At 45.2% G+C, this 26,851-nt stretch overlaps 1 protein-coding gene and 1 long non-coding RNA gene across 2 annotated transcripts in view; one reads left to right on the top strand and one right to left on the bottom strand.

Annotated features, from left to right (window-relative positions):
* LOC131881325 (protein still life, isoform SIF type 1-like) overlaps positions 1–26,851 on the top strand; it is a gene marked incomplete in the record, with an annotated part of 70,105 nt that overhangs the window by 18,043 nt on the left and 25,211 nt on the right. Inside the window, 5 exon segments of the mRNA XM_059228162.1 lie at positions 19,444–19,629; positions 19,705–19,929; positions 21,090–21,233; positions 26,124–26,306; positions 26,388–26,708. Coding sequence (XP_059084145.1) covers positions 19,444–19,629; positions 19,705–19,929; positions 21,090–21,233; positions 26,124–26,306; positions 26,388–26,708 — 1,059 coding nt within the window.
* On the bottom strand, positions 2,977–10,833 carry LOC131881328 (uncharacterized). Its single transcript, XR_009373354.1, has 2 exons — positions 9,909–10,833; positions 2,977–9,828 (listed from the first exon to the last, which is right to left on the bottom strand). It is a non-coding gene; the product is annotated as an uncharacterized LOC131881328 (long non-coding RNA).

The raw sequence follows: 26,851 nt of genomic DNA, 5'->3' as shown, positions 1-26,851 counted from the left end.
TTCCAATTATTTCATGGCAAGTTCTCCCTTAAACAAGATGTGTTTAGCAATGTTTTTGGTAAAACAAATTTCTCACACAATGTCATTTGCATGAAGAATTAGGCTCAGTAGAAGACAAAACCAAGAGGCAAAAAGATAAGACAAAATATATGAGCTTGTGCCTCTCTAGGTCTTGTCAGGCAATGAAAATAAAAACTCTTTCACTGAACCTGTTTGAACAATTTTTGACATTCTACAGATAACTTTTCCTTACTTATAAATGTCTTGGATGGAACCAAGGAACACAATAACGCTACTCAAAAATTCAAAATAAATCTAATTTGAAATTGAATTTTTGTTTGCTGATTTGTGATAGCCAGCTTTTGATACCTTCTCATTGGGGCGGGTATGTCAAGAAAGAAGTTAGAAAAAGTTCAGGTATATATCTTTCTAACATATTGCCTTTAAGCAATCACAATAGACTTGGTATCATTTTGTTTGTTTGTTTTCATTTTCGCAATTAGCTGTGATGGAGTGTCATTGATTTGTGTTTTTCAAAAACAAGAGAGTGACGAATATGTTAGTGACAGGCTGTGAATGGTTATTGCACCAATATTGGTCATGGTCTAAATGGTGAGGTTGGGTGAACTTTATAAACCACGGATTTGATCAAACACAAGAGTTGTTGAATCCAATAGCAAGCAATATATTTTGCCAAGTTTTCATTTGTTTACGGATTTCATGGTGTCTGTTCCACAAAAAATGGGTTTCTATTCCGATCGTCAACTTTTTGAAAACCCTGTAGTACAGGCGGTGCTATTCACTCAAAAACCCTGACATCCACCCAAAACGAATGAATAGACGGCTGGATGGATGGAGCATTTGTCGTAACGATGAGCTGAGCAGAGCACCATCTTTTATCCAACAACCAAGCGAAGTAGAAAAATGTCTAGTCATGGGATTGGGTGCAATTTCGCAGTAACTCGCTGTTTCACGTGTACCGGGTTCACTTTCAAGCCAAGAGGACCATTAAGAACGGAGCGCTCACACCATGTCAAATTAAACGTTTTCCATAGGTCATTTCACACTCCTGGCCTTCTTCTTCCGTTGCTTTTTCTACTATTGTCACGGTGGACTCAGCCAAAATCCCATCGATGCCTTTGGCGCAAGTCTGACCCTAAAATCCCAAGTGAGAACCCTGGCTAATCATGTCAGGTTTGGGTTGAGTTTTCATAAAAGTATCAAGACGAACATCACTCCCACTAATTTGGCACGGAGCTTAAATAAACGTATTCCCCATTCATCTACTTATTATAATCGATGGCAAAGTGGAATGAATGGGGTTTGAATTTTATCTTCAAGACATAAAATCAATATTTGCCTGTCAACAATAACTTGAGCCAAACATAATGATGACAACTTGTAAAATTGACTTTGACGATTCTCAAACTATGAATGAAATGAAAAATTGGAACGCGGAACAAGATCTACTCAAACCTATGGTTGACTTCTAGCATCAGGGCTTGAACCCACAACACATGGATAGAATATTTTTGCCATGTTGACGTTGCCTCTTGGACCACTCGCCGTAATTGATCATATTTTGCTATGTAAAAACACATCTCAGAAATTGCTTAAAGGAAACGCAAAATACTCTGTCCATTTTCAAAGAAATTCCGTTCATTTCCTTTTTCAAAGAATATGAAAAGCGCAATCTTGTTAATAGTGATGTCTGAGGTTGAATGCGTTGAGTTTGCATGATGAGGGAATGAGGGAAATTCGTTGCCAATACCACTTATCATTCATTGCCTTTGCCTACGATGACTTTAAAATTGCGGGAAATTACCTATCAATAGTTGTTGTGTAGGTTCGTAGTAACAAAAAATTGGAAATGCATGGAAGGAGAAATTTGGTACTATGATCAATGTTTCATCAGCGTTCGTCAACGTTTTGATGAAAATGTGAGTGTGGATATATTTTTCTCTGGTGCCTCTCGCCGACTTCCGCATTCTATAACATAGAACAACTTGCTGCTTTGGAAATTATGCTCCTGGTCCAAGATGGAAAACCTCGAGCCTTACCACCTATTCCTGCATCTTCGTTCATATTTGACTTATCGATTTTCTTTTCTCTTTCATGAGATAAAAGAGGCTTGAAAGGGCAAAAAATGCGCAAAACTTTGGAAGTCTAGGGTCACTTCAGCAGAACGTTTGAACTTCCACTCACTCTTAGAGGGTCTTAAAAAGCCATTGATTTTGAACATTCATCAAAATGCAATGAGACTGATATAGAAATGCGTCATGTCATCTTTTACACATTGTTCAGAAAATGTTGCGAAACTATTTTTGATGGCGAAGAAGAATATAGTTGTATTGTTTTAACTGAATCATCCAATAGTAAGTAACTTGTCTCATGTCAAGAAATTGAACTTTGAAGGGTTTCATTACTTGAAAGAATGCTTTGTCATTGGGCCACAGCCCATGGGATAACTAGAATCTTTTAGAAAAGCTACCTTTTTCTTGTATGTATTCGGTCAGATGGCGTTTATCCAGATCAAACGTTTGAAGTTAATGGTTTGGAAAGCTAATAGTAATAAAAAGTCACCCACTTGAAAAGATGCTCTGCTCTGGTCGCTCTTTATAAAAGTCGAGCGTTAACCATGTCTAACTAATTCGCCGTTTCTTTTTTTTTTCAGGTGAGTACGCTGATATAATGTACAGTAATTTATACGATATACGTAAGTACATTCCACCATGAAATGTCATTGCTTTCCCCATTTGTTCCACTCTGATGTTCTCCTAATTGACGGAAAAAGGGTATTTTCAAACCACTATCCACAATTGAAGCCCTTTCCCTTCACTTTTTGAGCCAAGAACCCACGGAGTAGTTATTTGATCACGTTTTTCCTCATTCCCGACGTTCACAATAAATAAAACCGGGCCAGATCTTCAATGTGGATCGCCCATCACCGGATGAAAAAAAGCCCAGCCGTAGAAGTACGGTTCGTCTAATAGAAATGTATTATGCTCTTGAGTTTCTGCTCAGGCTCGTTGGTAATGGTACGAGTACATGTGCTCACAAAGGCCTCCTATTGACATGTTGGCCACCCAAACCTGAGTGTGGCAGAGTACTTGGATGAAAGGTTGCTCATCGCGATCACTGCGGCCTTCTCAAAAAAAAAATCTTCGTTCACACCAACATCCTTGAACCTTCTCTGCTCCCTCTCTTGGAGGTCCTGCCAACGGTTGGTTGGGAGAACGCTTCTCCTCTCCCCCTCCTCCTTCTCCCTTCGTCTTCCACCTCTCCCTCTCCTGCCTTTTGGTGGTTCTTCGGCCCTCTCTGGAAGTTAGAAGCCCGCTTCTTCTCTGGAGTTTCTGGCGGGTCCCACTTTGTCTCCCTGATACTGTCAGTCAGTCAGTCAGGGAGTAAAGTCTCTGAGTCTCGTTCTCCGATCTCCGTTCTCAGTGGAGTTGAAGCCCGCCTTTATTGGATTGCCGGCGCTCGCCCTCTTCCTTCTCCTCTACCTCGTCTTAGAGTCCAAAGCGAGATGGATTTTCATGTTTTTGTCTTCGTTCTGGCCTTGTTCGGTAGTTGTGAGTCGAGCGAGGCCTTGCGAACAAGGCGATATGTCGTTTTCGTCGACTTTTTGAACAGCAGAATTCTTCTCGAAATCAGCATCGTGGTCCACCTCATTGGAACAGCGTGGACATTGGTGTCCCAGGATTGTGCCTCCTCCTGTCCCTTGAAATGGCAAGATAACATGCTGAAGCATCGGGTTACCGAGAGTGCTGACGTATTTTCTCAGCGTGAAAGTAGTGGAAAGTGTTTATAAGTGTCGGTACACAAATCGGGTGCTTCCAGCAAGAAATGTTCCCAAGGTTTGGCTGGAACCACTTGTCTGAAGATTAGAGAGTTTGTTTAAACTGTGGCCTTCTTGTCTTCATTGCTTCTCGGCAGTCAGTGGTCGTTCCACTGTTTGTAAGTGCTTCTCCGTTATATGTGAAGGCCAAGAAGCCAAGGCCAGAGAAGAGCCATCAGGATCAACCCGAAGAACAGACAAGAGAAAGAAGAAGCCTATAATGCTCTGAGACGGTTTGAACCAGTCGAAATATTGAACAGGGAAAACTCGAGATTTGATGTGCCACTTACTCACTCACTCGCTCGCTCACTTACTCACTTGCTTGGCTCTCTCAAAGGGAAGGAAAGATGGATCACTTGGATCACTATTTTGGTTATGTTGGTTCGTCAAGTGGATAAGTTACATGTCAAACAAATACGTCCAATGTGAAGTTAAATTTTTTCAAGTTGTGGTTTGTGCGTGTGTCGAGGGGTTGGGCATCCAAATTTAGAAAGCCTTGTTGTCCCGACAACCCGTTCGACTGGGAAAGATATTTGAGTCATTAGTTTGTCTCTCCATTTCGATTGGATCTAAAGCGATCCAAAGGTCAAATAGTCCAAAAAGACTGCCACTTCCCGAGGTCTATTCTGGAGAGGCTCATCGCCAGATTCATAATGTTCAGTTTGGTGGATAGGAAGGGAACATTGTTGGATCTATTTTGAGCGCACACGTCAATTATTTTTCGGTCCAAGCGGAAATTAGTGCTCATTTGTTGTCATATCCAGGATGAGGATCATGATGGACCACTTTGTCAAAGAGACTTTTCACCTCAAACACGTACAATGGACCCCAGAAAACTTGGTAATACACGCTCATGAAAAATGCCACTTCAAGTAAGAAAATCAGGTACGGGACAAGAGGTAATGAGCTCGTCCTCAAAGTAGATTGGCAACCCTGCATGCTCTCTTCAGTTGTTCCACGAACTTTGAGCTTGGCAAATCGCGTTGTTATAGTAGATCTAAGAACAGGGATGGAACATGATGGAAGTAAGTCCACTGTCCACCATTTTTGCGCCCTCAATTGGCCCCCCTTAGTTTTCGAGACAAAGGTACAATGTTGAGACACTTTCCGTGGAAACGATGTCACTTGTCAACTCTGAGCTTGTGGCGTAGATACTTTCATTGGAGAATAGCTTCTTGTCTTTCACCACCTTCATCGGATGAATCTGGTGACCATGTCGGAATCCCCATCTATTTGGGATTATCTGGGGGATATCGGTGGTGGCTCAGTCCTAGTCCCAACAGAGGAAAAAGAATCCTCGTGGGTGCATGCGCCGAATGGCAATCATGAACGATGGAGGGATAAACAGCACCTGAAAACTGAAAAGGGATCGGGCTCATCCATCTCTTCAACTATCTACTTACGTACTGGTGTTATACTGTTTGAGCATTGGGTAATGAACAACTCATTCCAAAGAACGAACAAGCCACTCTAAGAGCTCCTACTTATAAGGACACGTTATTAATTTATGACAAGTGTTTACCGGACTGTGCCAAGAGCTTGAGCCACCGGTCCAGTTTTTGGAACACGTTTTTATTGGTCTTTGACAAGAAATGGCCTAACCACTGCAGAGCGTCTTGACGTGAAGTCCTTGATGAGAGTAAGTTTCCTGGCGTCAACAACGGTGCTAAATGAAGCCGAGGACTATTTTGGCTGTGGTTCAGAACCACTTGGAAAAAAGGCCGTATGAAGTGAGTAATTCAAAAGGGAATAAAACACAATACACGTAGAGAACCTTGTCGGCTGGCGCCAACGTGTTCTTTGTGAAGCCGGTTCGTAACTTTGGCGGCCTTTGACATGTGTCAACAATGCAGACAATTTCGATGACTTGCTCGTTTCCCACTCAAGCCAACCATCAATCAAAGACCTTGGGCGCTTCTCTTTCATAGCGTAGGATCCCCGGCCTTTGTGTACTTAATTAAACCTGACAAGATTTATTAGCCAGTCTGTGGTTTTCTTGTCAAATTGTCCATGGCGTTTCATAAGGATGGGCGTGTTGGTTGCATTGAATGAAGCGAGCTCTCACTTTGACGATGATGTACTAGGATCGTTGAGAGAAAGAAAGAGCGTCCAATCTTCGGAGATGACCGACCGTCTCCAGCACTCCAAACATCTTTTTCCACGTCATCCAAGAGGTCCAAAGCGAAAACTTATGACACGGTAATTAATATACCCATGGAAGCAAGTCTTAGCGGCCCCGTGTGGAGCCGAGGAAGTAAAAATAACCGAGACGACGAAGACTATCAAGAGGGGTATGGACTACTACCATGGTCTTCCACGAACAAGCTCAATCTTACTTCTTGGTTGGTTGGTGCAGCGGATATTTCCTGTTTCCTTTCAACGCAGGGTCGTCGTGTATTTAGTTAGAAGCTCCCTTGATCTATGACACACTTTGAGGCAAGCAACTTTTTCAGTCATGAAACACAACCACGATGGCCAATGAGAAAGAAACACTCTCGTAGTGGCAAAGGCTGGGCGACCTACCGACAATTAGTGCATTTGTTCAAGGAAATACCAACTTGCCCGCTCGAGCTGGGATGAAAATGCAATCAAGCAGACTCATTGTCGTTGTTGCTGTTGTTGCGGTTGTGGTTGTTTCTACTATCATTATTCGTGAGAGGTAAGAAGGGACCGAGATGGTGATAATGGTTAATTTCAATTTGAAGATTGGTTTGCCATGAAGGACAATGCTCAACACACCATGGTTTCTTCGGGAACACTTTGCTTCTGCCCTTCTCTGAGGGTGTCATGATAGGGCTTGCACCCAACCAAAAGTTTCATGGCAATACACTCGTAAAGGAAGAACTCCTAGACATGTCCCTATTTGTTGCAAGTTGACAAAAAAGGCCGGGAACCAACCAGAAAGTTTGCCCAATGTCAGTTCATAATCACGTTATTTATGACGAAACTCCACAAAAAGCACCCGCATCCACTTGGAAGAGCTCTTCTTTAATCATGATTACAAGGGTCTGAGAAGGCAAATACAATTGTATTGCATTTGAAGCCGCTGTTTTGATGTTTGGTTTGGAGCGGAACAAAAGGATAATGGAATGGAGTTCCGATGTTATTTCAAACCTAACCGTCCCTGCTTGGCCATATTTCATTTCGAACACTGCACAAAACGACATGGTCGGTGTCCGTTTTGGGTGCATTTTGTTCGTTCCATGCTGTGCCCAATCTCCACGAGTAACATGTGTGATTCTCCTTGTATCCTACCAATTGATTGAGCTCAAGGACAAGGTCTCTGGAGGGGGCCTTGAGAAAGACCATCAAGAATCACACGCACAACCTAGCAACTCTTTCCTTGAACATCATGGAGTCATTCTTCCTCCTGACTAGGTTCCAGACGACCTTGAACGACCATAACTCTGGACACAACCTTCAAGGCAGTCATCCAAGAAAGTTGGCTCCCGAGGCGTAGTAGACATGTTCCACTGTACTATTCAGTACAGTGTTGTGTTGTGTTGTGCGTATCGTAGCAGTCGTCGACGAGTTCATTGGAGGGATCGGAATTGACCCACCTCGCATGTTTGAACAGAAACAGACGGACTTCGATCATGATCCAGACCGATAGTTTTCCCTCGTCGAGCCTCACCAATGGCCTTGTTTCGTTTCAAGGCCGCCAGACCAAAAAGGGTACCGATCATTCCTTCAATGGCTATGCATTTTGAACATGCAAAGCGATCGAATGGGTTCATGAGGGAAAATGGTAGGGGACACCAATGGTCCTGGGAACCTCGTTCCATAGCACTTCCACGCCGGGTTCCCAGAGAAGTGACCACTCTAGTCCATGAGCACCCAACCAACTTAGAAAGAGCCTTATCGACGCTGAAATAACGGAAACAACGCCAACGAGTTATGGCCTTATAAAGGTTTCAATCGGGACTTTGGAATATGGATCCCATGACCTATCGGGGCGTCTCTTATTCCGTTGGCTGGTTACTGGCATTGTGTCCGGAGAGGTAGAGGGCTTAGGACCACCCATTTGGAATGCTGTACTTTTTCCACATCCTTGAGTCCATCCAGACAAGCCTTTGTCAAAGATAGACATGCGTTTCTCCGTCGTCCTCAACTGCTCATTCGTCTCTTTGAGCAAGGAACTCTTCTTGTTAAGGACTCAATGCTCTGTCGACGAAGGTAGACGCGCCATTCGGCCAAGTTGAATCGTTGTTCCAGAAATTAGGAACACTTCGACCGGCGAAACTAGGCCGCCATTGTTCCACAAATTTCTTTTTCAAGATTAGCCCATCTTTTTTTGCTCTCGGCTCCGTCTTCTTCTCTCTTTTTTTCTCGGGTGGGAATACTGGCAAGAAACAAAGACCGGAAAAGAAACAATTTTTGGAAACATCTGACAGCAATGCTAGTTGGTATAGATGGTATGTTGGGATAGTTTCGCGCTCTTCCCGAAAGTTAACAATGGATTTTGCGTTTGGGGCACACCCACCTCGTAGCTTGTGAGGATTTCTGTCTGGATTGTGTAACCCTAAGGTCTGCTTCAAATTGAGATGTAGAGCTGAATATATTTTAAATGGTACCAAGTTGGCAACTGTGGTAGGTTCTGTTAATACACTGGTACCCTTCTCTTAAATTGCACTCCAAATGCATTTTTGCTCCTAGTATCGAATTCGAAATTCTAGAAGGAAATAGGGTACTTGTCCGCTTTTCCGAGATAACACTTTTTAATGTCTCGCTTAAATCGAATTTCTAAAACCACATATTTTTGAGGAATTCATAATCTGAAATAGAAAAGAGCATGGAAATACGTAATTGATATAACGGCGTCGAAGATTTGGCTGATATTGCATTAAAGGTGGATGAATTCATTCCCCAGGAAATTGAAGGGTATAACTATTCCTGCTTGACCAAGTAAGAAATTGGTCACCCTTCAAACAAACAATCGATTTCCCGTTGTGTTGTTCATAAGAAATTCAGATCAGTTTCTAATCCTCAAGCGTCTTCTAAAAGCCCTCAACCCAATGGCATTCCATTGGTGTGAGAAGTAAAACCCCAGTAATGCCCCAGAAGTTTGTGATCTCATCAGTTTGCGGTCAAAGTACTCGAAGAATACATGAACGTGTCATTGCCACAAAATGAGCGTTTCTCTCTCCCAAATCGAGTGGGTTTCCAGTGAGGGCTTCAAAGTGATCAAATGGAGGCCCTCTCGATGAGCCATAATCTTCCTCTTGGAATTGGAATGGAGCACAGATGGTCTATGTTCTCGAACCATCAACCAATTGCTGGCCGAAGAGTTTCAATATGGAAATGTATTTTCTGAATCGCAATGGGGCCAAATTTATTCAGTTCCTATTATTGCCAGGCCAAGAACGAAAGAGAGAGAGAGAGAGAGAGATTCACTGAGAGGTTTCTGGACCCTGGCTTCTGCCACACAACCCTTTCCCCTTCCCTTTGCATAGTTAAAGATGCATCATTATTCCAATTCTTATACGGAACCTCGTGATATGATGTTCAAGATTGTTTTCAGAATATTTTGTCAAGGTCAGTCGGGAGCAAATCTTTCCAGTCACCGCGTTGGCCGATAGCTTGGGTGTCACAAAATAGTGGCAGGATTCCTCACATTTCCCCCAGTTCCTAAGCGGAGTCAATTTGCTTGGCCTTTCGTCGATGACAGCTGCCTTCAAAGTGTACATACAGAGAGAACTGACTCCCCTCGGCCTCGTGGGCGATTTGCTTCCACTTCCACGACTTTGTATGTAATACTTGCTGGCAATAGTGCACGTATCGTCTAGGTCCTTCCTTGGAAATGGAAAATGGTCGGAAATCGGCTCTTGAGGCAATAAAGTGGAGCCTGGATGAAAGAGAAGAGAAAGACGGGATATCCTCGTAATTTCGGGAACTGTCAATTGTTTAACCCATTCCGAGCAGACTTTGAGACCACCCACTAAAGCACTAAAGAGGGTCGGGCGTTGTCCAATAAACGTGGTGCATTCGAGCTGTAAATGGTGCCAAAATAGGGATTCTCGGGTGTTTAGTAGTCGCCGTTTTCCCACTTTGTCAGTCATAAGATACCAACCAACCACATTTGCTTCTCAGTCAGGACCATTATCAGGCAGAATTCTTCTCACACGACTGAGTTATTGCCTCCACCCACTACATTTGTTGCCATTGAGGGAATGTAGACGGGTTTAACGTCTCTGATGACGACTCCAAAGGTTCATCCTCCAACCTCGTCCAAGTAATCACCACAACGACATGCCAAGTCATTAGATTGATAATCAATTTGTATCGCTTTAAAATGGAAAATCGCGTCAGACGTGGTGTGAAATTTGAGTCCTCTCACAAGAGATGAATGGATGTATTTTGTGATGAAAGTGAGAAGCCTTGGATAGGAAATTTGACTGATTCTTTCTCGCATACAATTGTACGCTCCTGAAAAGCCTTTGCCATCAAAGCCAAGAGCTCGATGTGAAGAGCAGTCATTTGTATTCGGGCTCGTGTTGACTTGCAAGGACATTTACATGCAGGGAAGATGGTTTTCCCTACTTTATGGTGCAGCCATCCAACCAACTTCGTCATTCAGTCCTGGTTGGGTAAACACTCGACGCACAAACCCACAGATAAACACACCGACATGTGTGTACTGTATGTGAATGCTCTACGAGGGCTCCTCCACAGACCCTAAAACTGGCCATTTGTGTGTAGCTGTTGTTATTATTATTACTTTCACAAAGTGAGGGAGACATATTAGCACCCAGTCCGAATAAGACCTTCCCCGGTCGTCATCGTCTCAAGTCACAAACTTGAGAGTTCTAATTCCAAGCCCTCCAAAGTCCTTTCAAACTCATACAGTGGAGGACGTCGTCACTCTTCTTGGTGTATGGACGGCGTTGGTTGCTCAGAGATTTGGTGGGTTGTTTGTGAGCTAAGCCCACAGGATGAAATTGATATCTAGCTTGGTTGGTCGGTGCTCACGTGCGTGCCAGGTGATAACTTTAGACCAGATTCTAGACTGGGAGAGATATGGTAATCGGCTCCTGGAGGTATTTAAGCATTTTGGAAAGAAGCCCTCTCGAGGGTTTTCACTTCTAAACTTCGAGGGGGCCTTTTTTGAGTGGGCTCAGGTTACACCGATACAAAATGAGTTACTCCTGCTACTGCCACAAAACAGCCAAGGCGTCTCAACAGACCAATTCCTTTTCTCGTGAGGAAGTCTCTCTAGCTCTGAGATTTACTTCCACCTTCTGGCCAATTCGTAAAAAGAGCCATAATATATCTCTCTTTTCTCGTTGCCCAATAAAACCTCCCTTCAATCTGCCACAAAGTGCCAAACTGGGGGCCTAGTTTTCCACTCCACACATTCTTCCCTGCAATGCCAATAGGTGAACGAACACACGAGGGCATCAACTGGGCACAAGCCAGACAATAGATATGATGAAGAAGTCATATCGACAAGTTTGACAAATGTCATCGGCACTCCTCACTCGCTTTGCATATTTAACATGGGTTTGTGGAATAAACCTGCATGGACAGGTCTGCTTTTGGCATGTTGACATTCTCCAGGACATATAGTAACTGCTCCAATGTGGACACATTCCGTCGTCATTCCTCTCTCGGAAAAAATGGAGCACTTAAGCAATTTTCCCCTCCCCCTTTCCCACACGAACTTCCCCTGCCCTCTGCAGTCTCCATCTGCGTAGTGCACTAATCTAGGCACACTTTGCCATTATATTCAATTTGCTCAATGTAGCAGAAAAAAAGCCAGGCCCCCTTCCACTTTTGGCCTGCCTTTTCCCTCTCCCAAACAAGATGAAGTACCACAATCGCTATTACTCCAACGTGTACCATTGTTGTAGATTGGTTTGCCCGAAGAACCAGAAACTTTGATGGTTTTGTTGTTTCCTCATACCTAATGCTCGACAGTAGAGGAAGAAGTGGGGAAGGTTTTTCCGTCTCCACTCCAACCTCTGCCAGTTTTCAGGCCTCACACTCAATTAAGCCCCCTAAATCTGATGGAATCGGGATCAAAGAGGCAAACAACACTCGTTCTATTTGTAAGCGCGAAAAGACACGGATTTATTCTTCTTTGTTCCTAAACAGGCTTGGGTCTCAAAAGCAAGGTGTTGCTTGAAGAATTTGACCCCTGATACAACTACACGAGAAACAGAAGAATCATCTTGGGTAATTTATTGTCAGGGAGAGCTTTATCTGATGTGAACGTCATTCGTATTTCCCGCCTACACAAGTTGAGTCTTAGTTGGAGTAAGCTGACGTAAACAGTTGTGCTGGACCTCATGGAGTGTACAAATGCAAGGTGGTTCATCTACAAAGCATGGAATTTGCTGGAGGCATATTGCTTTCTTTTGTCAGAGAAGAGCCAATTTGGTTGGTTGGTTTAATTTGCGAAAATAAAAAGAGCAAGTCAGCTTTTATTCATACCTTCGTTTGAACTTGCTTTTGCTGGAATATTAGGAATTAATTGAATATGCCATGACCCCGCCACGTAAATGGGAAACATGTTTTTCATTGGTGGGACTTGGGTCAGAGGTGTGACCATCATCACATCGTACATTTTTTCCAATAGCCGGGTTGGTGACCGTATCAGATTGGTTCTCCGTGTGTTGGTGAGGTTAGCGTCTAACGGTTTCCTGTAGAGAAACCCCGGGTAGGAGAATCGAACCAGAAATCTCTCTCACGTTAAAAAAACAAGCTAAATGTTTAGCATCTTCTCCACCCCCATAAAGAGTTAACTTCCAGCATTTGGGTTTAAAGACCCACGACACCCAGGGAAAAGAGCTTTATTAACAGTATCCTTTACAGTACTTGCCTTGATTTTTTTTTTATTCTCCCTCTTTCCGGTGCACATTTTATGGAGCCCCTTTAATGAGATTAAAATAGAAATTGTGGGCAACCGAATACAACAAGGTTCTTGCCAAGGTCGGTTTGGCCAAAGCGCAAAGTTGAAATTGGCCGATTTCCTATAAATTCTCCACAATGCCCAATTGACCTTTGGAGTGGCGGCGGCACTGGCCTCGACTAGTTTAGAGTGCTACTTTCAAGCAATCTCGGTCAGCTGGGCTTTCAATGGGATGGTCGGTTCCGTGGTGGAACAAGTTGAAGTTGGAGGTAATTTTACTCGAGATAGTAGCCAACCAATGGAGATGTTAGGTAGACAAGAAAACGAAAGAAAGGAATGAATGTGTTCCAATGCTAGTCAGCGTTGTGGCTGACCAAGTAAAAACTTTTTACCTGTTTGCGGAGAACATAATTTTTTGGAAGGGCAACTTGCTTAGTTAGATCATTACCATAAGTAACGCGACTGGACCAACTTCAAGGCACGAGAGAGGGTACGTTGGTGGGCTTGGTTCGTTCGTTCCGTTCCTTGATAAATTATACATTTTCCGCGTCTCCTAGCATTGGCAATCGGTCTATCTATCTCTTTGATCAAGGCCTCGATCGGAATGAAATGGAACATTTTCTTTGGCGATAACCCACGATTCTTCTTGAGCCAGACGAGTCAGTCTGACGTTCCCTAAGGAAAAAACTGAAGGCGCATACTCTTAATGCTTTATCTGAGTGAAAAACGTGGCGCCAACGAGATGAAGGAGAAGGTAAAGAAGAAAGAGGGAAATCCGATCGGGATGCTCCGGTCATCACATGACTTAAGAAACCACGTTTTTTTGGTAAAAGGGAAGAGGATGGGGATCAGTTTGGTCCCACGGAAAAACCTGGACAAACGGACCAACAGCCCCAATGTTCAGAGTGATCGAGTAAAGAGATCTCGCTTAACGCTTTTCACATCCAGACAGATTTTTTTTTCGCTCAGACCTTTTTTTTTGGGGGGGGGGAAAGGGTATACTCTTCCACTTTCAAGGTCAACAACTGAAAACTTTCTGAACTTCAGACCTCCTTGTCCTTAACACTTTCTCTCCTTCATTCTCATCCACACACACACACAAACACACGTCTTGAGAGTGGAAATTGGACCTTATCAAGCTCATGCTCCATGTTATCGATGGTAGGTGTTCCTATCAACAGCCCAGTTCCATTTATTTCCATTCTGATTTTGAGGGTCCATTCGACGGACGGGTGACTTTGTGAGTTGTGAGTGCATTGGGACGACAAAAAGTTTTTACTCGCTCTGATTGAATTCCTCTCAAATTCTGAAGACGTTCCACTTTTTCGCCCGTCTGGAATCGAGGTTGGCCCTCCAATCTGTAGGAGAAGAACGAAGGGCAGGAGGAGTATCATTACTCGACCCCCTCTTTCCATTTCCTTTGTTACGCGGTGGCCATGGACCAGGTCAAATTGTCCTTTAAAACTTGCCTCTAACCCTTTTCTAGCCTACCACAATACACTTTATGTGTCGTAAGAGACACCACCAACGACCAAATGAAACCCAACTGTTGGAGACCAACAACAGAGGCTTGGGGCTCGAAAGAAATTGAAGGTGTTTTCCTTATTCTACTCTGCCAACATGCATTGTAAGACATGTTTCCGCGTCTGTACCTAAAAAAAAGAGACTCGCAAAGAAAGAGAGAGAGAGTAACAAGGCCAGAAACATATATAAAATGGAACCGAAATAGCTGGCCTTGCCCGCCCAAGAAATGGTAGGAAAAGTTAATTTGTCCAAGGAAGCAATGGTCACTCAGCACTTCCTGTCCTATGTAGGAGTACCTTCGCCGTTTGGATCTAGGAGATATCTCAAAAACATGCTATCCACCGTGTACATACTGTGTACTGTAGGGCAAGCGTCCTAGACACGCGAATGAAGGGAGGCCAAGACCAGCACCATCACCCACAACGGATAGATGGTGGATGGGTCGGGCAAATCCACTAGCAACATTCTAGATACTACCTACATAGTACATACATTGAGGGCAACAGCGTAGGGATAGATGGGTTCTTTGTGCGACCCTTGGTCAGCGAGTGAGTAGTGACCAATGACCACCATGTACCAATGCTCGAGTTTCCCCCTTACAGTACTTAGCAGCTCGTGACTCCCATCCTTCAACTCGTCGTCGCATCTTTCTTTACCTCTCCAGGACAGAAGTGAGCGTGTGTGACTGTGAGGGTGGATGAGCGGGTGTTTGATGGTTCCATGCAGTATTATGTTACCAGTGCTCCCCATCGAAGAAGCTCGTCTCACTCGCCTTCGCTCTCAATTTCTTCATCTTCGAGATATGGGCTATTTGTGAAGAGAGTTCCTCATTTCTCTTTCCTCCTCTGCCCATTTGAGGGATCCCTTGGCACACTTTTTACTCCAAGACCCTTTGACATGTTTGCAGTCCTACCACATGAGCATCAACCCAAGAAAAGGAGCGAGAAAGAAAGAAAAAATGGACCAAAACCGTCCAGGAGGGATCGTGGGCCCATTACCACGATGGCTACATCCAAACAATCTAGGAAATGGATTCTCACTCACCCATTCTGAGTAATCCCCAAGCTCTGTTATTCTCATTAATTCCAATCCAATGTGAGGAAGAAGTCATCATATTCCTAGCCGACTTCGAGTCCCACAGGTCGCCTTGGCCAAGTGAGCCACGTTGTTATTGTCCTGGTTGTAAAAACTTCCAAGAAAGAAAGAGGAACACCATGAAAAGAGTGCCCTTGACCATGATTGTTCCCATGGCGTAAGTCCACGAGGTTGACCTGAGAAAACGAAGCGAGAATCATCATGAGCTGCAGTGGGAATGGTAGCGATGGGACCTCGCCACGATCTACAAGTCGTAGTCGATCAGCCTGGCGACTCCCAGGGGCGTTATTAGACGGGGTGAGACATCGTTTCAAGGAAAAGCGAGACAAGTTTCGAGCCAAATCGCCTGAATGGGACTGGCGACGACAGAACGGTAATCTCCCTAGTGGGCCACATTCGGACACCGAGCTGGATGCTGGATGCACTCGAGCCAAGACCTTCACCACCTTCACCGCCGACAAGCCCGTCTACAGCAATGGAAGCACTCCCGTTCATCACCACAGCTCATTACCCCGGCCCCACAGTCAAACCAATGGATATTTAGTGCCCCCTTTGATCCGCTCGAATAGCACGGGTACCTCGGCCAGTGTGACGAGCAGTGAATATGGATTCCAAGATTGGCGACGCTCCAAACCTCGCTCTGCGGTCCTCCAGGCCATGAGGCCGAGAAAGCAAGGCAAATCTGTAAGGTTTGGCGAGAATCACATTAGTGTTTTCCTTCAGGACCCGACTCAAGCCCTTGAGGAGGTAGTCAAATTGGCCTTGGGTTATGCTGAGCAAGATGCTATCTCTGATGGGGAAAACTTTGGCAATGGAGGAACAGTGTCAGATACGGAAGCTGTGAATACATTAACATCCGCCACTCGTCGAGGTGCCACCAAGTATCCCACATTTTGGTCGGACTCCGAGCGAGACCCTGTCAGATCAAATGGGCCCACGGACGACGAGGACGACTATGGAACCACTAGATTTGGGGGGCACGATTTGAGAGAATTGTCGAATAGGGTCACCCCGAGTAAGAGTGAAAGGAATTTCGACAATCCTGCCCTCCGGGAAGATTTCTATGGGGGCACAAATAGCTCGAGTTCCATTTTGAAGAGGCGCCCCTTTCAATCATTGTCCAATAATGGGCCTGTCTATCAGGCTCAGTCCAGGATTAATGGGAGTGACCGTTTGAAATATCGCAAGAGACGATCAGCCCAAATCAACGAGATCTTCGCTTTCATTGACAAAGTACTGAGCAGCTGTGATTCAGAGGCGGTTGAAAGGTTGGGCGGACTAATGAAAAGCCAACAGGGCGAGGCGGAAGAGCAGCAGCAACCCAATAACGGCGGCCTTGATCCAAGATTGAGGCCAGAGGAGGTGGGAGGATCACCTCTACCCCCGCCGCCCACAAGTGCAACAACAGCTGCCGGCCATGCCTCGGGACCGTTACCCCAGGACTTGAAAAATAACCCACTGCATTTACTCTCGGATGGGAGGATTTCATCAGCCGATAAACAGAGGCTCATTGCCGCTCTAGACCGAGCTTTTCAGAAGAGGGCCAAAGGCCGAGCCAATCACTTCAAAGACGCCAATCCTAGGGAGCCACCTCCGGAGCCTCCCTATCCAGCTTGGCAATACAAAGTGGAGCAAGGTTCCTGGACCACTTCCACCACCACTTCTACCACAAGTGGTCACCACACTGCAGCTTCCTCGGCCTCCACCTCGTCATGCTCGTATCGACCGTCTTCCTCTTCACAGGGCTCTCAGGCTCCCTATACTTCACAGCCCGGGTTTGAAACATCCTTGTTGCCTCAGCCTTCTACCTCAATGGATAATAAGAAACCTCTGGGTTTCACGCCCGACGAAGCCCTCAGAGCTCTCCAGACACTAACCAGGCTCACCACTTCTTCCAATAAGCACAGACGGAGGTCACCTCCGGCTTACCTGAGTCGTGGCTTCTCCAGTGAGAGTGACAGTGATGGTGATGAAGAATCGGAAGATGCCGCCTCCGTCATAAGTGTGGCCTCCAGGCGAAGTGTGCGTGTCACATCCTCGAGCGGCGGGCCCACCCGTTCGGGTTCACACCATCGCTCCAAGCAAAGGTGCTCTCCAACCACAGCCATGTTGATGAGTTACCTCGAGGACGAGAAAACCTCTTCCACCCTGGCCATGGCCGCATCTTCAGCTACTTATTCGACCTTGGCTGAGGGTGGGGAATCCAGCCGAATGTCCATTGTCAGAAGAACGCGAGCACATCGGCAGCGTTTGAGCAAGCCCAAACCCACGGCTGATATGTTTGCCACGATTTTGCTGTGTTCTGATTCGACCAGCAACTTGGATAAGTTGTCAGAAAGTTCCATGGGTCGGCCAGTGAATAAGGGCATGACCATGTATAAGCACATCCACTCCAAAATTACTCAAGATGTGTGTAACGCCATATTCCTGTGCAAGGTAATGTTCGATCAAAGTCCCATCAGGTTTCTTTCAGTCGTCGTCGTCCCCGATGTTGTTGTTGCTGTTAGTTTCGTTGTTGCTGCCTTGGTTGGTGGTGATGGTGGTTGTGGAAATTGTGAAAAAGGGCCATAACTTCGTGGTCGAACGCAAGAAGAGACTGAGGAAACAAAATTGCTCCTATAGGGTTTTTTCATCGCATGCAGGAGTGCCCATGGGGTCACGGCAGTAACAACGAGAGTTTGGTAGGAGCTTGTACAACCGATGCAGTACTCACTCATAATAAAGCTACAATCGATATTGGTCTTGTCGTACGAAGGGCCCTAATTTGGACCTTGGATGTTGGTTTGGTATGAGGCCTAATATCATGGCAAACGCCAATCTGCTCCATTTAAGGCCGCACGGCCTGGGCTGAGTATTTCTTCACCCACAAATTTTCGATCGTACCTTAGGGTATTATTGTCCCGTCTGTTTTGTTTTGTTTCGTCCTGTAATACAAAATTCAACACAACCTGGCCGCCAACAACAACAACAACAACAACAACAGCAAAGAGCGACAAGGCATGAGTTTGTTGGTCATTCAAGTCCTGCTACTCCTTCATTATGACCCAACCAAACATGGAATCAACCTTGACGAAGCAAATCCTGCAATGCTGATCACTGATCAGGGTTAGGCGATGCGTTCCTCTTCCCCGTACTCTAGCGTTTCTTTGCTCTATTCGCTATTGAAGTTTTCGAAGGGGAAGAGATTGAAAGTTACAGCAATCCCCTCTTTTGTTTACTCTGATGTGGTCCAATAAAGGACGTGAGATTGGAAAAATTCTTCTCTGATCTTCCCTTGATCCCTGGATATTGGAACGCCAATCTCAAAGAGGGATCACGTAGTACGCAGACTCGGTTATGTGTTCGTCTGGGTTTTAGTTGTCGGCCTTCCCCTAATGTGAAACGGAAATCCATTGGGCATCTTCTTGCGTATTAACTCACTTCCAAGAACCTTATCCCACTTATTCTCCTACCTGGACACGCACTTGGGCATTTCAGCATGAAATCAAAACTGAGAGGGACTCCTTTGATGTTCTCAGACTTGGTTCATCCACGATATTTCTCAGTTATTCATTTATTCAAATAAGCAAATGGTTGCTGGATGTGAGCCCAGCTATCCTGCTTCCATCCAAAGTAATAACAAATCCAAATCTAGGAGCAAAGACGTCGTGAAACCTGATTTTGGAAAAGGCAAGCAATCGTCTGGCGGCCTTTAGCCTTCCGAGGCAATTGTCAACAAGTCCGAACAGGAAGGAGCCAACTTGACAAAAACAAACAACAGAGACTCAGTCAGCTTTACAATAGGATTTCAAGGCCGATCATGAATCAGAGCAACGGAAGATTTGTTTTGATTATCTCATTCGTCTAGAGTCGGTTGCTTAACGAACTAGTGCAGGATTTGATCTGATTTACACAAAACAACAACAACAGCAGCCAATGGTTGATACAATACCACTCCACACGGGTTCAACTGAAACGTTTACCTCACCATAAGTAGAACAGCTATAAAAAGGTTGTTTTCCCTCGGTATTTTTTTCTCTTGCTCAATGAATCTCAAGGTGGATTGTTGTTCAAATATAGTATATCACAAATATAAATCCCTCCCCAGATCTATTTTGGTTCATTTTGACATCCTTTCTATGAATTTCGTTCCCAGATCTCCGATGACGACCGCATGTCCTTGACCACCGCTCAATCGGATGAAGATGAAATTGAAAGCTCTCACAATTCGCCATATAAAGCCAAACAGTCCGGATCAGCCGCCAGCTTCAATTGCACAGGGGCCGTGAGAAAAGCAGGGTTCCTTTCAGTCAAAAAATGGATCTTACGGAAGAAGCATCAGGTAAAATGCAAAAGAATTGTGAGAATTAGGATTGTAAAACACCTTCCAAACGCAAAACGTTGGTTTCGTTCATAGGTGGAATTGGCCCGTAAACGAGGCTGGAAAGGCTACTGGGTTTGTCTTAAAGGCACCACTCTGCTATTCTATCCGTGCGATTCCCGAGAGGGTCGCTCGGTGGAGGCCACGCCCAAACATCTCATCATCGTGGATGGAGCCATCATGCAAGCCATCCCGGAGCATCCCAAACGAGATTACATTTTCTGCTTGTCCACCGCCTTCGGTGACGCCTACTTGTTCCAGGTAAAAGGTCCCTTCTCTTTCCCCGCCCCTTTCAATGCCTCTCTCGATATACGCACACCGACCAACGATCTTGTTAGGAACTAATCCAATTATCGGGATAATCTAAAGCGATTACGACAGTAGGGGTCGCTCCTGAGGGCTGACGAATAGGGAGGCCTTAATTGTGAGACCTCTCAAAGTAATTGCACTTTTTTGCACTGCGACAAAACTTGTCAAACGTACATACACACCCACCAAAACTTGAGGCCCAGGCCTCAAGGTCCACGGGCAAAAGAGCAAAAAAGAAATGAGCGCCTTGATCCAAATGGCCTAGACGAATGGAATCACGGCCTCTTTCAATGGCCACGAAAACGAGATGCTCGTTTTCCACCGGGTATGAATGAGAAGCCGAGCTGAGCGCACTTTGTCACTTTGATTGATGTTGGCTTTCAACGAGAATTAGTTGGATCACTGAAAACCTACTGCTCCTTAGCCTTGTTAGTCAAATGGAAAAGCTCTCTGGGGATTTCGTGGTAATCGAGGCCTGACATTTTTGTAGCCGTACCTTGTAGTGGCCTTCTCACACGGTGGCCGTGTAGAACAATCAGCTTTCGAGCTTGGATGACAGAGACAGAAAGTACAAGGCTCAATTGTCCACCAATAATAATACCCTTTGAGTGCACAGACTCCCAGACAGAGCAAAGTAACTCGGCATTTAGTTGAATTAGGGACAGAGAGAGAGAGACACACACACACACACGCAACCTTCCCCCAAGGGAAATGAGTTCCCAACCATCTTGTTTTCATTACTAGATTCGATGCTTCCTCGCAAGAGAGAGAGGGAAAAGATAAAAGATTTCAAAAGCTTTCCGTTCCATTAAGTAACATTGCGAATAATGCCAACTTCAACCTTTTTGCTCGAGTCTCTCTTTTTCAATTTCCATCCTCCATTCCCCTCAAGGTCCATTGGACACGGGGAACTCTCATATATTTGATAACAAAGCGAGCTCTCTGCCAACGCCAACGTCGCTCATAATCATAGCTCATAGTTCCTAACGGCATTCAACTTAATGCTTGGACTCAACACTGTACACACATACATGCTTGGTTGGTTGGTTGGTTGGAAAGACGGAATGTGGGGGAAACACATCAAAGCATTTCTACGTGTTCTTTCATTGCAGGCTCCATGTCAGGTCGAGTTGGAGAACTGGGTGAACTCGATCCACTCTGCTTGCGCCGCGGCCTTTGCTCGACACCGAGGAAAAACTGGCACCCTACACTTACTCCAAGAGGAAATCTACAGATTAGAGAAAAACATCGAGTCGGTGAGTGCCATGCACAATGGAATCATATACCCAGGCTCCATTTGCCAAGCCTGCCGCTGACTGAGGATCGCGCTTGGAACATCCAAGCGCGATCCAAGACCCGTCAGACTGTCTCGGTCAGCATTTTTGAGTCGTCTTTGAGTACAAATTGATTTCAATCTTGAGATGCTGGTTCCAAACCGTTTCTGCATCCGAAATTTGACTACAGAGACCCATAATTCACGGGCATAAAAAGAGGCCCATTCATTTCGGTTATCAGGGTTGGTTCTTGGTTCGAAAGTGGTAGGAAACCGTTGGATGGATAGGTTGACCGAATGTGAGTGGCGCCATTTCCATCCGGCTAAATTTGGTTCAAGGTCGTAAATCAAGCAAACGATGCATCGTGGATCAGGAGTGGATTGGTTGGTCATCGAGCTTACCCTTGTACCGTATGTAAATGCAAATCCATCTTCCATTTGACAGAGCTAATTCGATTGGAAGGAAACAGGAACACGGGAACCAACTACACTCTGATAAGTACTTAAAGGTCCAAACAACAGCAGCAGCCATTATGTGGAGCTCTTCGCCCACTCTCCACTCGAGATTTGGGCCTAGGGACTCATCTACGTAAATAGCTTTCCACTCTTTATTAATGAGGAGCATTGAGGGCACACCGCCAGATCTTTCCTTGGGTTTGATCTCAAAGCCGGGGAGGAAAACTTATAGCGTCATCCGAGAAACTAATTCGGGCTAAGCCTCTTAATTGCCTTGACTCAAAGAAGGTGTCGCGAGGCTTGCTTGATGATCTGATGACGACGGAAACGGGAACTATCGGACATATTTTTGGGCTCTCGAAAAAACTTCACCTTTCTCCCGTTCTCCAAGGCACGAGCGACAAAATTAAGATAGAAGGCCGGAAGAAGTTCCAATCCAACCTTCAACTCAATCTAGAAATCGTTGGAATGGCGCAATTTCCCATACCGATAACACTTGAATAGTCGGAGTGGAAATCGTTCGAGTTCAAGGACGCTTGACTCACATTTGCCAGACGATCCTAGCCATTCTGGCTGGTGGTTGGTGCACAATCGAGTATTTATGGGTAATTGGGGAGTCGCTCCTCATGGGTTATTGATAGAACTTTAAAAGTCTTGCTGGGCCTTTCCTTCAGAGTTGAGACTGCTGCTTTCTTGCACTGAAATGTATAAGGCAGGACGAGGACGTCGTGTGTGTGCTTGGAGAAGCGAAAGAAGAGAAATGGCTGAGATCCCCATCATGAATCTTTCAACAAAATTACAAAAGCAAAAAGATTTTGCACTTGGCCGGTCTCTGCACGAGCACGATCATTCACGTTGTCTTTCCCGTCTCGGTCTGTTCCCCATTGTTTCTTTGTATTTTGGTTTTGCTTTATGAGAGGAAAAGTATTCCTACCCAAACAGTTGGAAATTGAGCAGAGACGTTTCTAGAACAGATAAGCATCGAATGTACGTAAATGATTGTAAACATTCAACTTGATCAGTATGATGAGGTGCTGCAGCCGTTCATTGCTTGATTAAGAAAAAAGCAACATACATCAGCTGATTTTATTCCTCTAAAACTATTTCGTTTTGCATAAAGACACATTTTTTAATGCGCATCAATCACATTATGATTTGACACGAGGAAAAACAAAGGTAACAACCAAATTATCAAGTTCGTCCTCACGATGAATCGCACTCATGCCGGGTATTGTTAGGTTAAAAAGTCCATGTTGCACAATACACAAACTCCAAACTTTCATATTTCTACAAAATTATTGTCTTAATGTATTTTTTTTTGTGCTCGAAACTGAGAAATCCAATCAAGCCCCTCAACGCTGAGTGCATTATCCAAAACCATTATCGTTTGAACGTCGTCAGCAATGCAGACTGATTGCAAAATATGTCCATGTCTCTGGCTATTAAGCCGATCAAGGTAATTGGCCATTATTTGCAATCTTGATCAGGGCGTTCATCGATCGTAATCGAGAAAATAGGGAATAAAGTGGCACAAGTAGAGAGACATTCTCTCGTTGGGTCTGGTGAATCGAGAATGGCGTAAGGGCGCCTGTCTCTTTTGGCGGCAATCCTGAAAGGAAGATCCTTCTAAATTTGATTTCCTCCATTTTTCTGCGGTCCGTGATGGCCCCGGCTGTCTGTCCTCTTTGTCGTCGTCTTTTCATGTCCCCCAAAATGGCCATTTTTCGTCATCCCATTGGATTGTCATCGTTTCCTCGAGCAAATGCTTTAAAGTCCTCAATTTGGAAGCGGTGCCAAGTGAGCCGACGAGGAACATCGCAGAAGTTGTTTTCGGTCCCAACTAGATTTGAATCCCCGCGAAAGGACACACTAAGTAAGAATCTTGCAACGGAACGGAATGCAGACAACACCAGGTCCGGATCCTAGCCTTCGGGCCAATTCTTGTTAATCAGATATGTATAACTAACCCGGCCTTTTTCCTGCTTCTCTCGCCTTCACATAAGAGCAGATCTGTCTCGAGATCTTCCCAGGGTATATGACGACACTAAGTAGTTTTGGTCGTGGAATACTTGATGAATATATACACTAAGATTGAATCTGGGCGATCTCTAATCTTCCTTAAGCCTGATCTGGATCACGGTGGTATTTATTTTTGGTTCTTCCCTTCAGTCAGGCTTGAGTAGATACGCATTTACTGTACCATACATTGGAACCACGTGAGATTTGAGAGACTCTCGGGAAGTTCGCTTCGACCTGGGATGGAGTTTCCTGCTTTAGTACAACGATGAATGATGATCAATCCTATGGTTGAGATGGCTGGCACCGGCCTCCCGAGAAGTTGGCATTAGGCCCAAAAACACTGGTTTTAAAAGCCTCCTTTCACTCTCCTTCCCTGATCCTCTGGTGGACGGGCTTACACCCGAGCTAATTTGCCTTTCCAACAACCAATCATTTCCTCTTTCGCTCCTGGTCTTCTGGTCTCCTGTTCTTCTCCCTCTTCGTCATCTTCTTCGTTTTCTTCGTCTTCTCCTTCAAGCCGTCGTTTTTCCTCCCACTCAAAAGTAGTTCTCATCAATGTGGCCACAAAGCCGGGCCTCAGCCAGATTGTTCCCGTTCCCGTTGAAGGCACGATAAATGTACGACACTGGTGAAAACAGATCGAGATTGGAGAGATTTTCCCTCAGATCTGAGGTTTTGGCCCTCCTTCCTTTTCCGATCAGCTTTCAAAAGCGAGCCTAATCAAAGTTCATGGCCTCCTCATGATTATGTGAATTCTTCTTCAATAATGCCCAAGATGGCTTAAATGGTTGATTCCGGATAACTTGGTTCCTAAGATCCACCAGATATGGGGATCTGCTTTCAAGCCCATATCGATGGTGTGCTGCTTTTTCGTTCGAGGGAGGCGGAGGAAGAGGCGGAGGAAGAGGTGGAGACAAAGAAACGACGGAGGAATAGGGGGAGTCTTTAAGCTTAGAACCAGCTTTAGTAAAGCTCTCCCTCTGATGAGATCTTAAGGAGCAGAATGACAATGTGGATGCACAGAGATGAGCTACACTTCTTCTTAGACCTCTACAGACAGATCGCGAGGAGGAGCAGGAGGACGATGAAGAGGAGAAGAACAAGAAGAGGAAGAAAAAGAAGGGACGGGTAGGGACCATTTCCATCCTTCAAGCCTCGAGGACGGCGTCTACGTCGTCTTCACCGTTCTTGTTCCATTGTTCCAGAACTTGGTCGCAAACTGAACGTAGATTGTCCTTACTGGGCTGGTTAGTGCTCGCCTCAGACTCGACCCGAGATGCTTCGGGACAGATAAACCTCGTCAGGAAGCCAGAGAGCAATGGAACATTGGGGGCCAGAGCCGAAAACTAACATCCACTTCTCAGAGTTGAGATATTCAAGGACAAACGCTCGCGTTACCAACGCGAATATTCACCTTGGCCTTGTGTCCACTTGGGGTCCACTTTTTCTTTCTTTCCTAAAAGAAGCTTAAGAGAGTTCGGAAGGACATCGCGAAGAACGTCTACGCATCAAGATTCATGTATACAAATAGATCGTAATATACTTAAGTAGATATCATGATGTCTAGACACGTTCGTGCCGAAGGGATGCGCTTTAACTTATAGAAACAAATCGTATGCTAGGACCAGTATATTGTGCCCTTTTAATTGGGTATTGTCCTCCCCAGATGCATTTCAACATCGCGAGTAATCTCCAGAAATGACGAATAGGACCAATTTCGAGCCAGGATGAGGCCAACTTGGGCTCTGGGTATCATTCATTGACTTATAGGAACACTTTGCTTTGCATTTGTTGCACTTCTGCATCCAATCCTCATTTCTAAGAGGGATTCGCTCGCGCGCAAAAAAGGATCGAGCATGTAAAGCGACGCTCACGGAACCCACCATGGTTCATTGGTCCTCCAATGCAATAAATGCTTTCCATTCTCGTTTCTCTCACGTCTTCGCCCGAGATTGCTTGTATGTTGGAGGGGGAAAAAGATCCTTTTGACCGTGAGCAAGCAACGAGCCCAAATAGGATTATACTCATGCGAGCCAAAAAAAATTGCACTTTTCCCAAGGTATGCTCGAGAGGGACAAAGAAAGAGAGAGAGAGAGAGAGAGAGCAAAAGAGGAGGAACGAAGGAAGGATTAGAAGCGTTTTATTTATTGTACTTCGTTCTTTAAAAATGGATTCCGCTAACAAATGGGGCATTGGATTTGTTTTTTACGAGGGTCATAAATCAGATGATATGCTGGCATATTACATGATCGTGTACCTACTGCCCTTGTATAGAATTCTATGCTTCTGCCCCTGAGAAAATCCGCGAGACCTCTCAATTGTATCCAGATATCCAAAGTTAGATTCGTACTGTACAAGGACAAATTAAACGACTCTCTTCTTCACGTGTTATTTTTAGGACCAAAAACTGAAGCACATGGCCGAATTGCAGTTGAGTGTGGTGTCGGATTCCAATTCCAAGATCCAGATCGAGAACCAGATCACACAATGGGAGGAGAATTTGGAGAGATTACATTGTGAGCAGTTCAGATTACGGTGCTACATGGCATCCCTTCAAAATGGAGAACTCCCCAATCCCAAGGTCAGTAATCACTCATCATAACTACCATGATGCCAAGCTTTCGCTTCCTCCATTCTCATCTAACTCTTGGTTGTTCCACAGGGCGTCCTCACCCAAGTCACTTCAAGCACAAAGCAAACATTGAACCGCTTGGGCGTGTTCACCGTGTCTTCATTCCACGCCTACATCTGCGCCCGCAGTCCCTCGCTATTGAACAATTTGTTGGCGGGTCGCGGAGCCACCAAACGCCGGGCACCTCTTCTCTCTCGTTCCAATTCGGCTGGATCCCGACGATCCCTCACCTCGACGGTGGTTGGTCCCAATGGAACAGGCTCGTCCCATGTCAATGGGGTGGCCACTGTCCTAAGCCCTGGTGACGGCCATGATAGCAAACTCGTGAAGGTCACCTTACCGGACAGCCAGGTAACGAAGTTTCGCCATTTGTCTCGTGTCTTGTTCCAACTTTTTCCCGAAATGGGTCCGATTTACGGTGTGCACCTGTTTTGCTCAGTTTAGGGGTTAATGGCACAAAAATCGATTCCCAGAAATGACGTCCTCTTTTGTCC

The sequence above is a fragment of the Tigriopus californicus genome, chromosome 5 (genome assembly GCF_007210705.1).
Source record: "Tigriopus californicus strain San Diego chromosome 5, Tcal_SD_v2.1, whole genome shotgun sequence".
NCBI classification, from domain to species: Eukaryota; Metazoa; Arthropoda; class Copepoda; order Harpacticoida; family Harpacticidae; genus Tigriopus; species Tigriopus californicus.
This window is presented reverse-complemented; position numbering and strand designations above follow the sequence as displayed.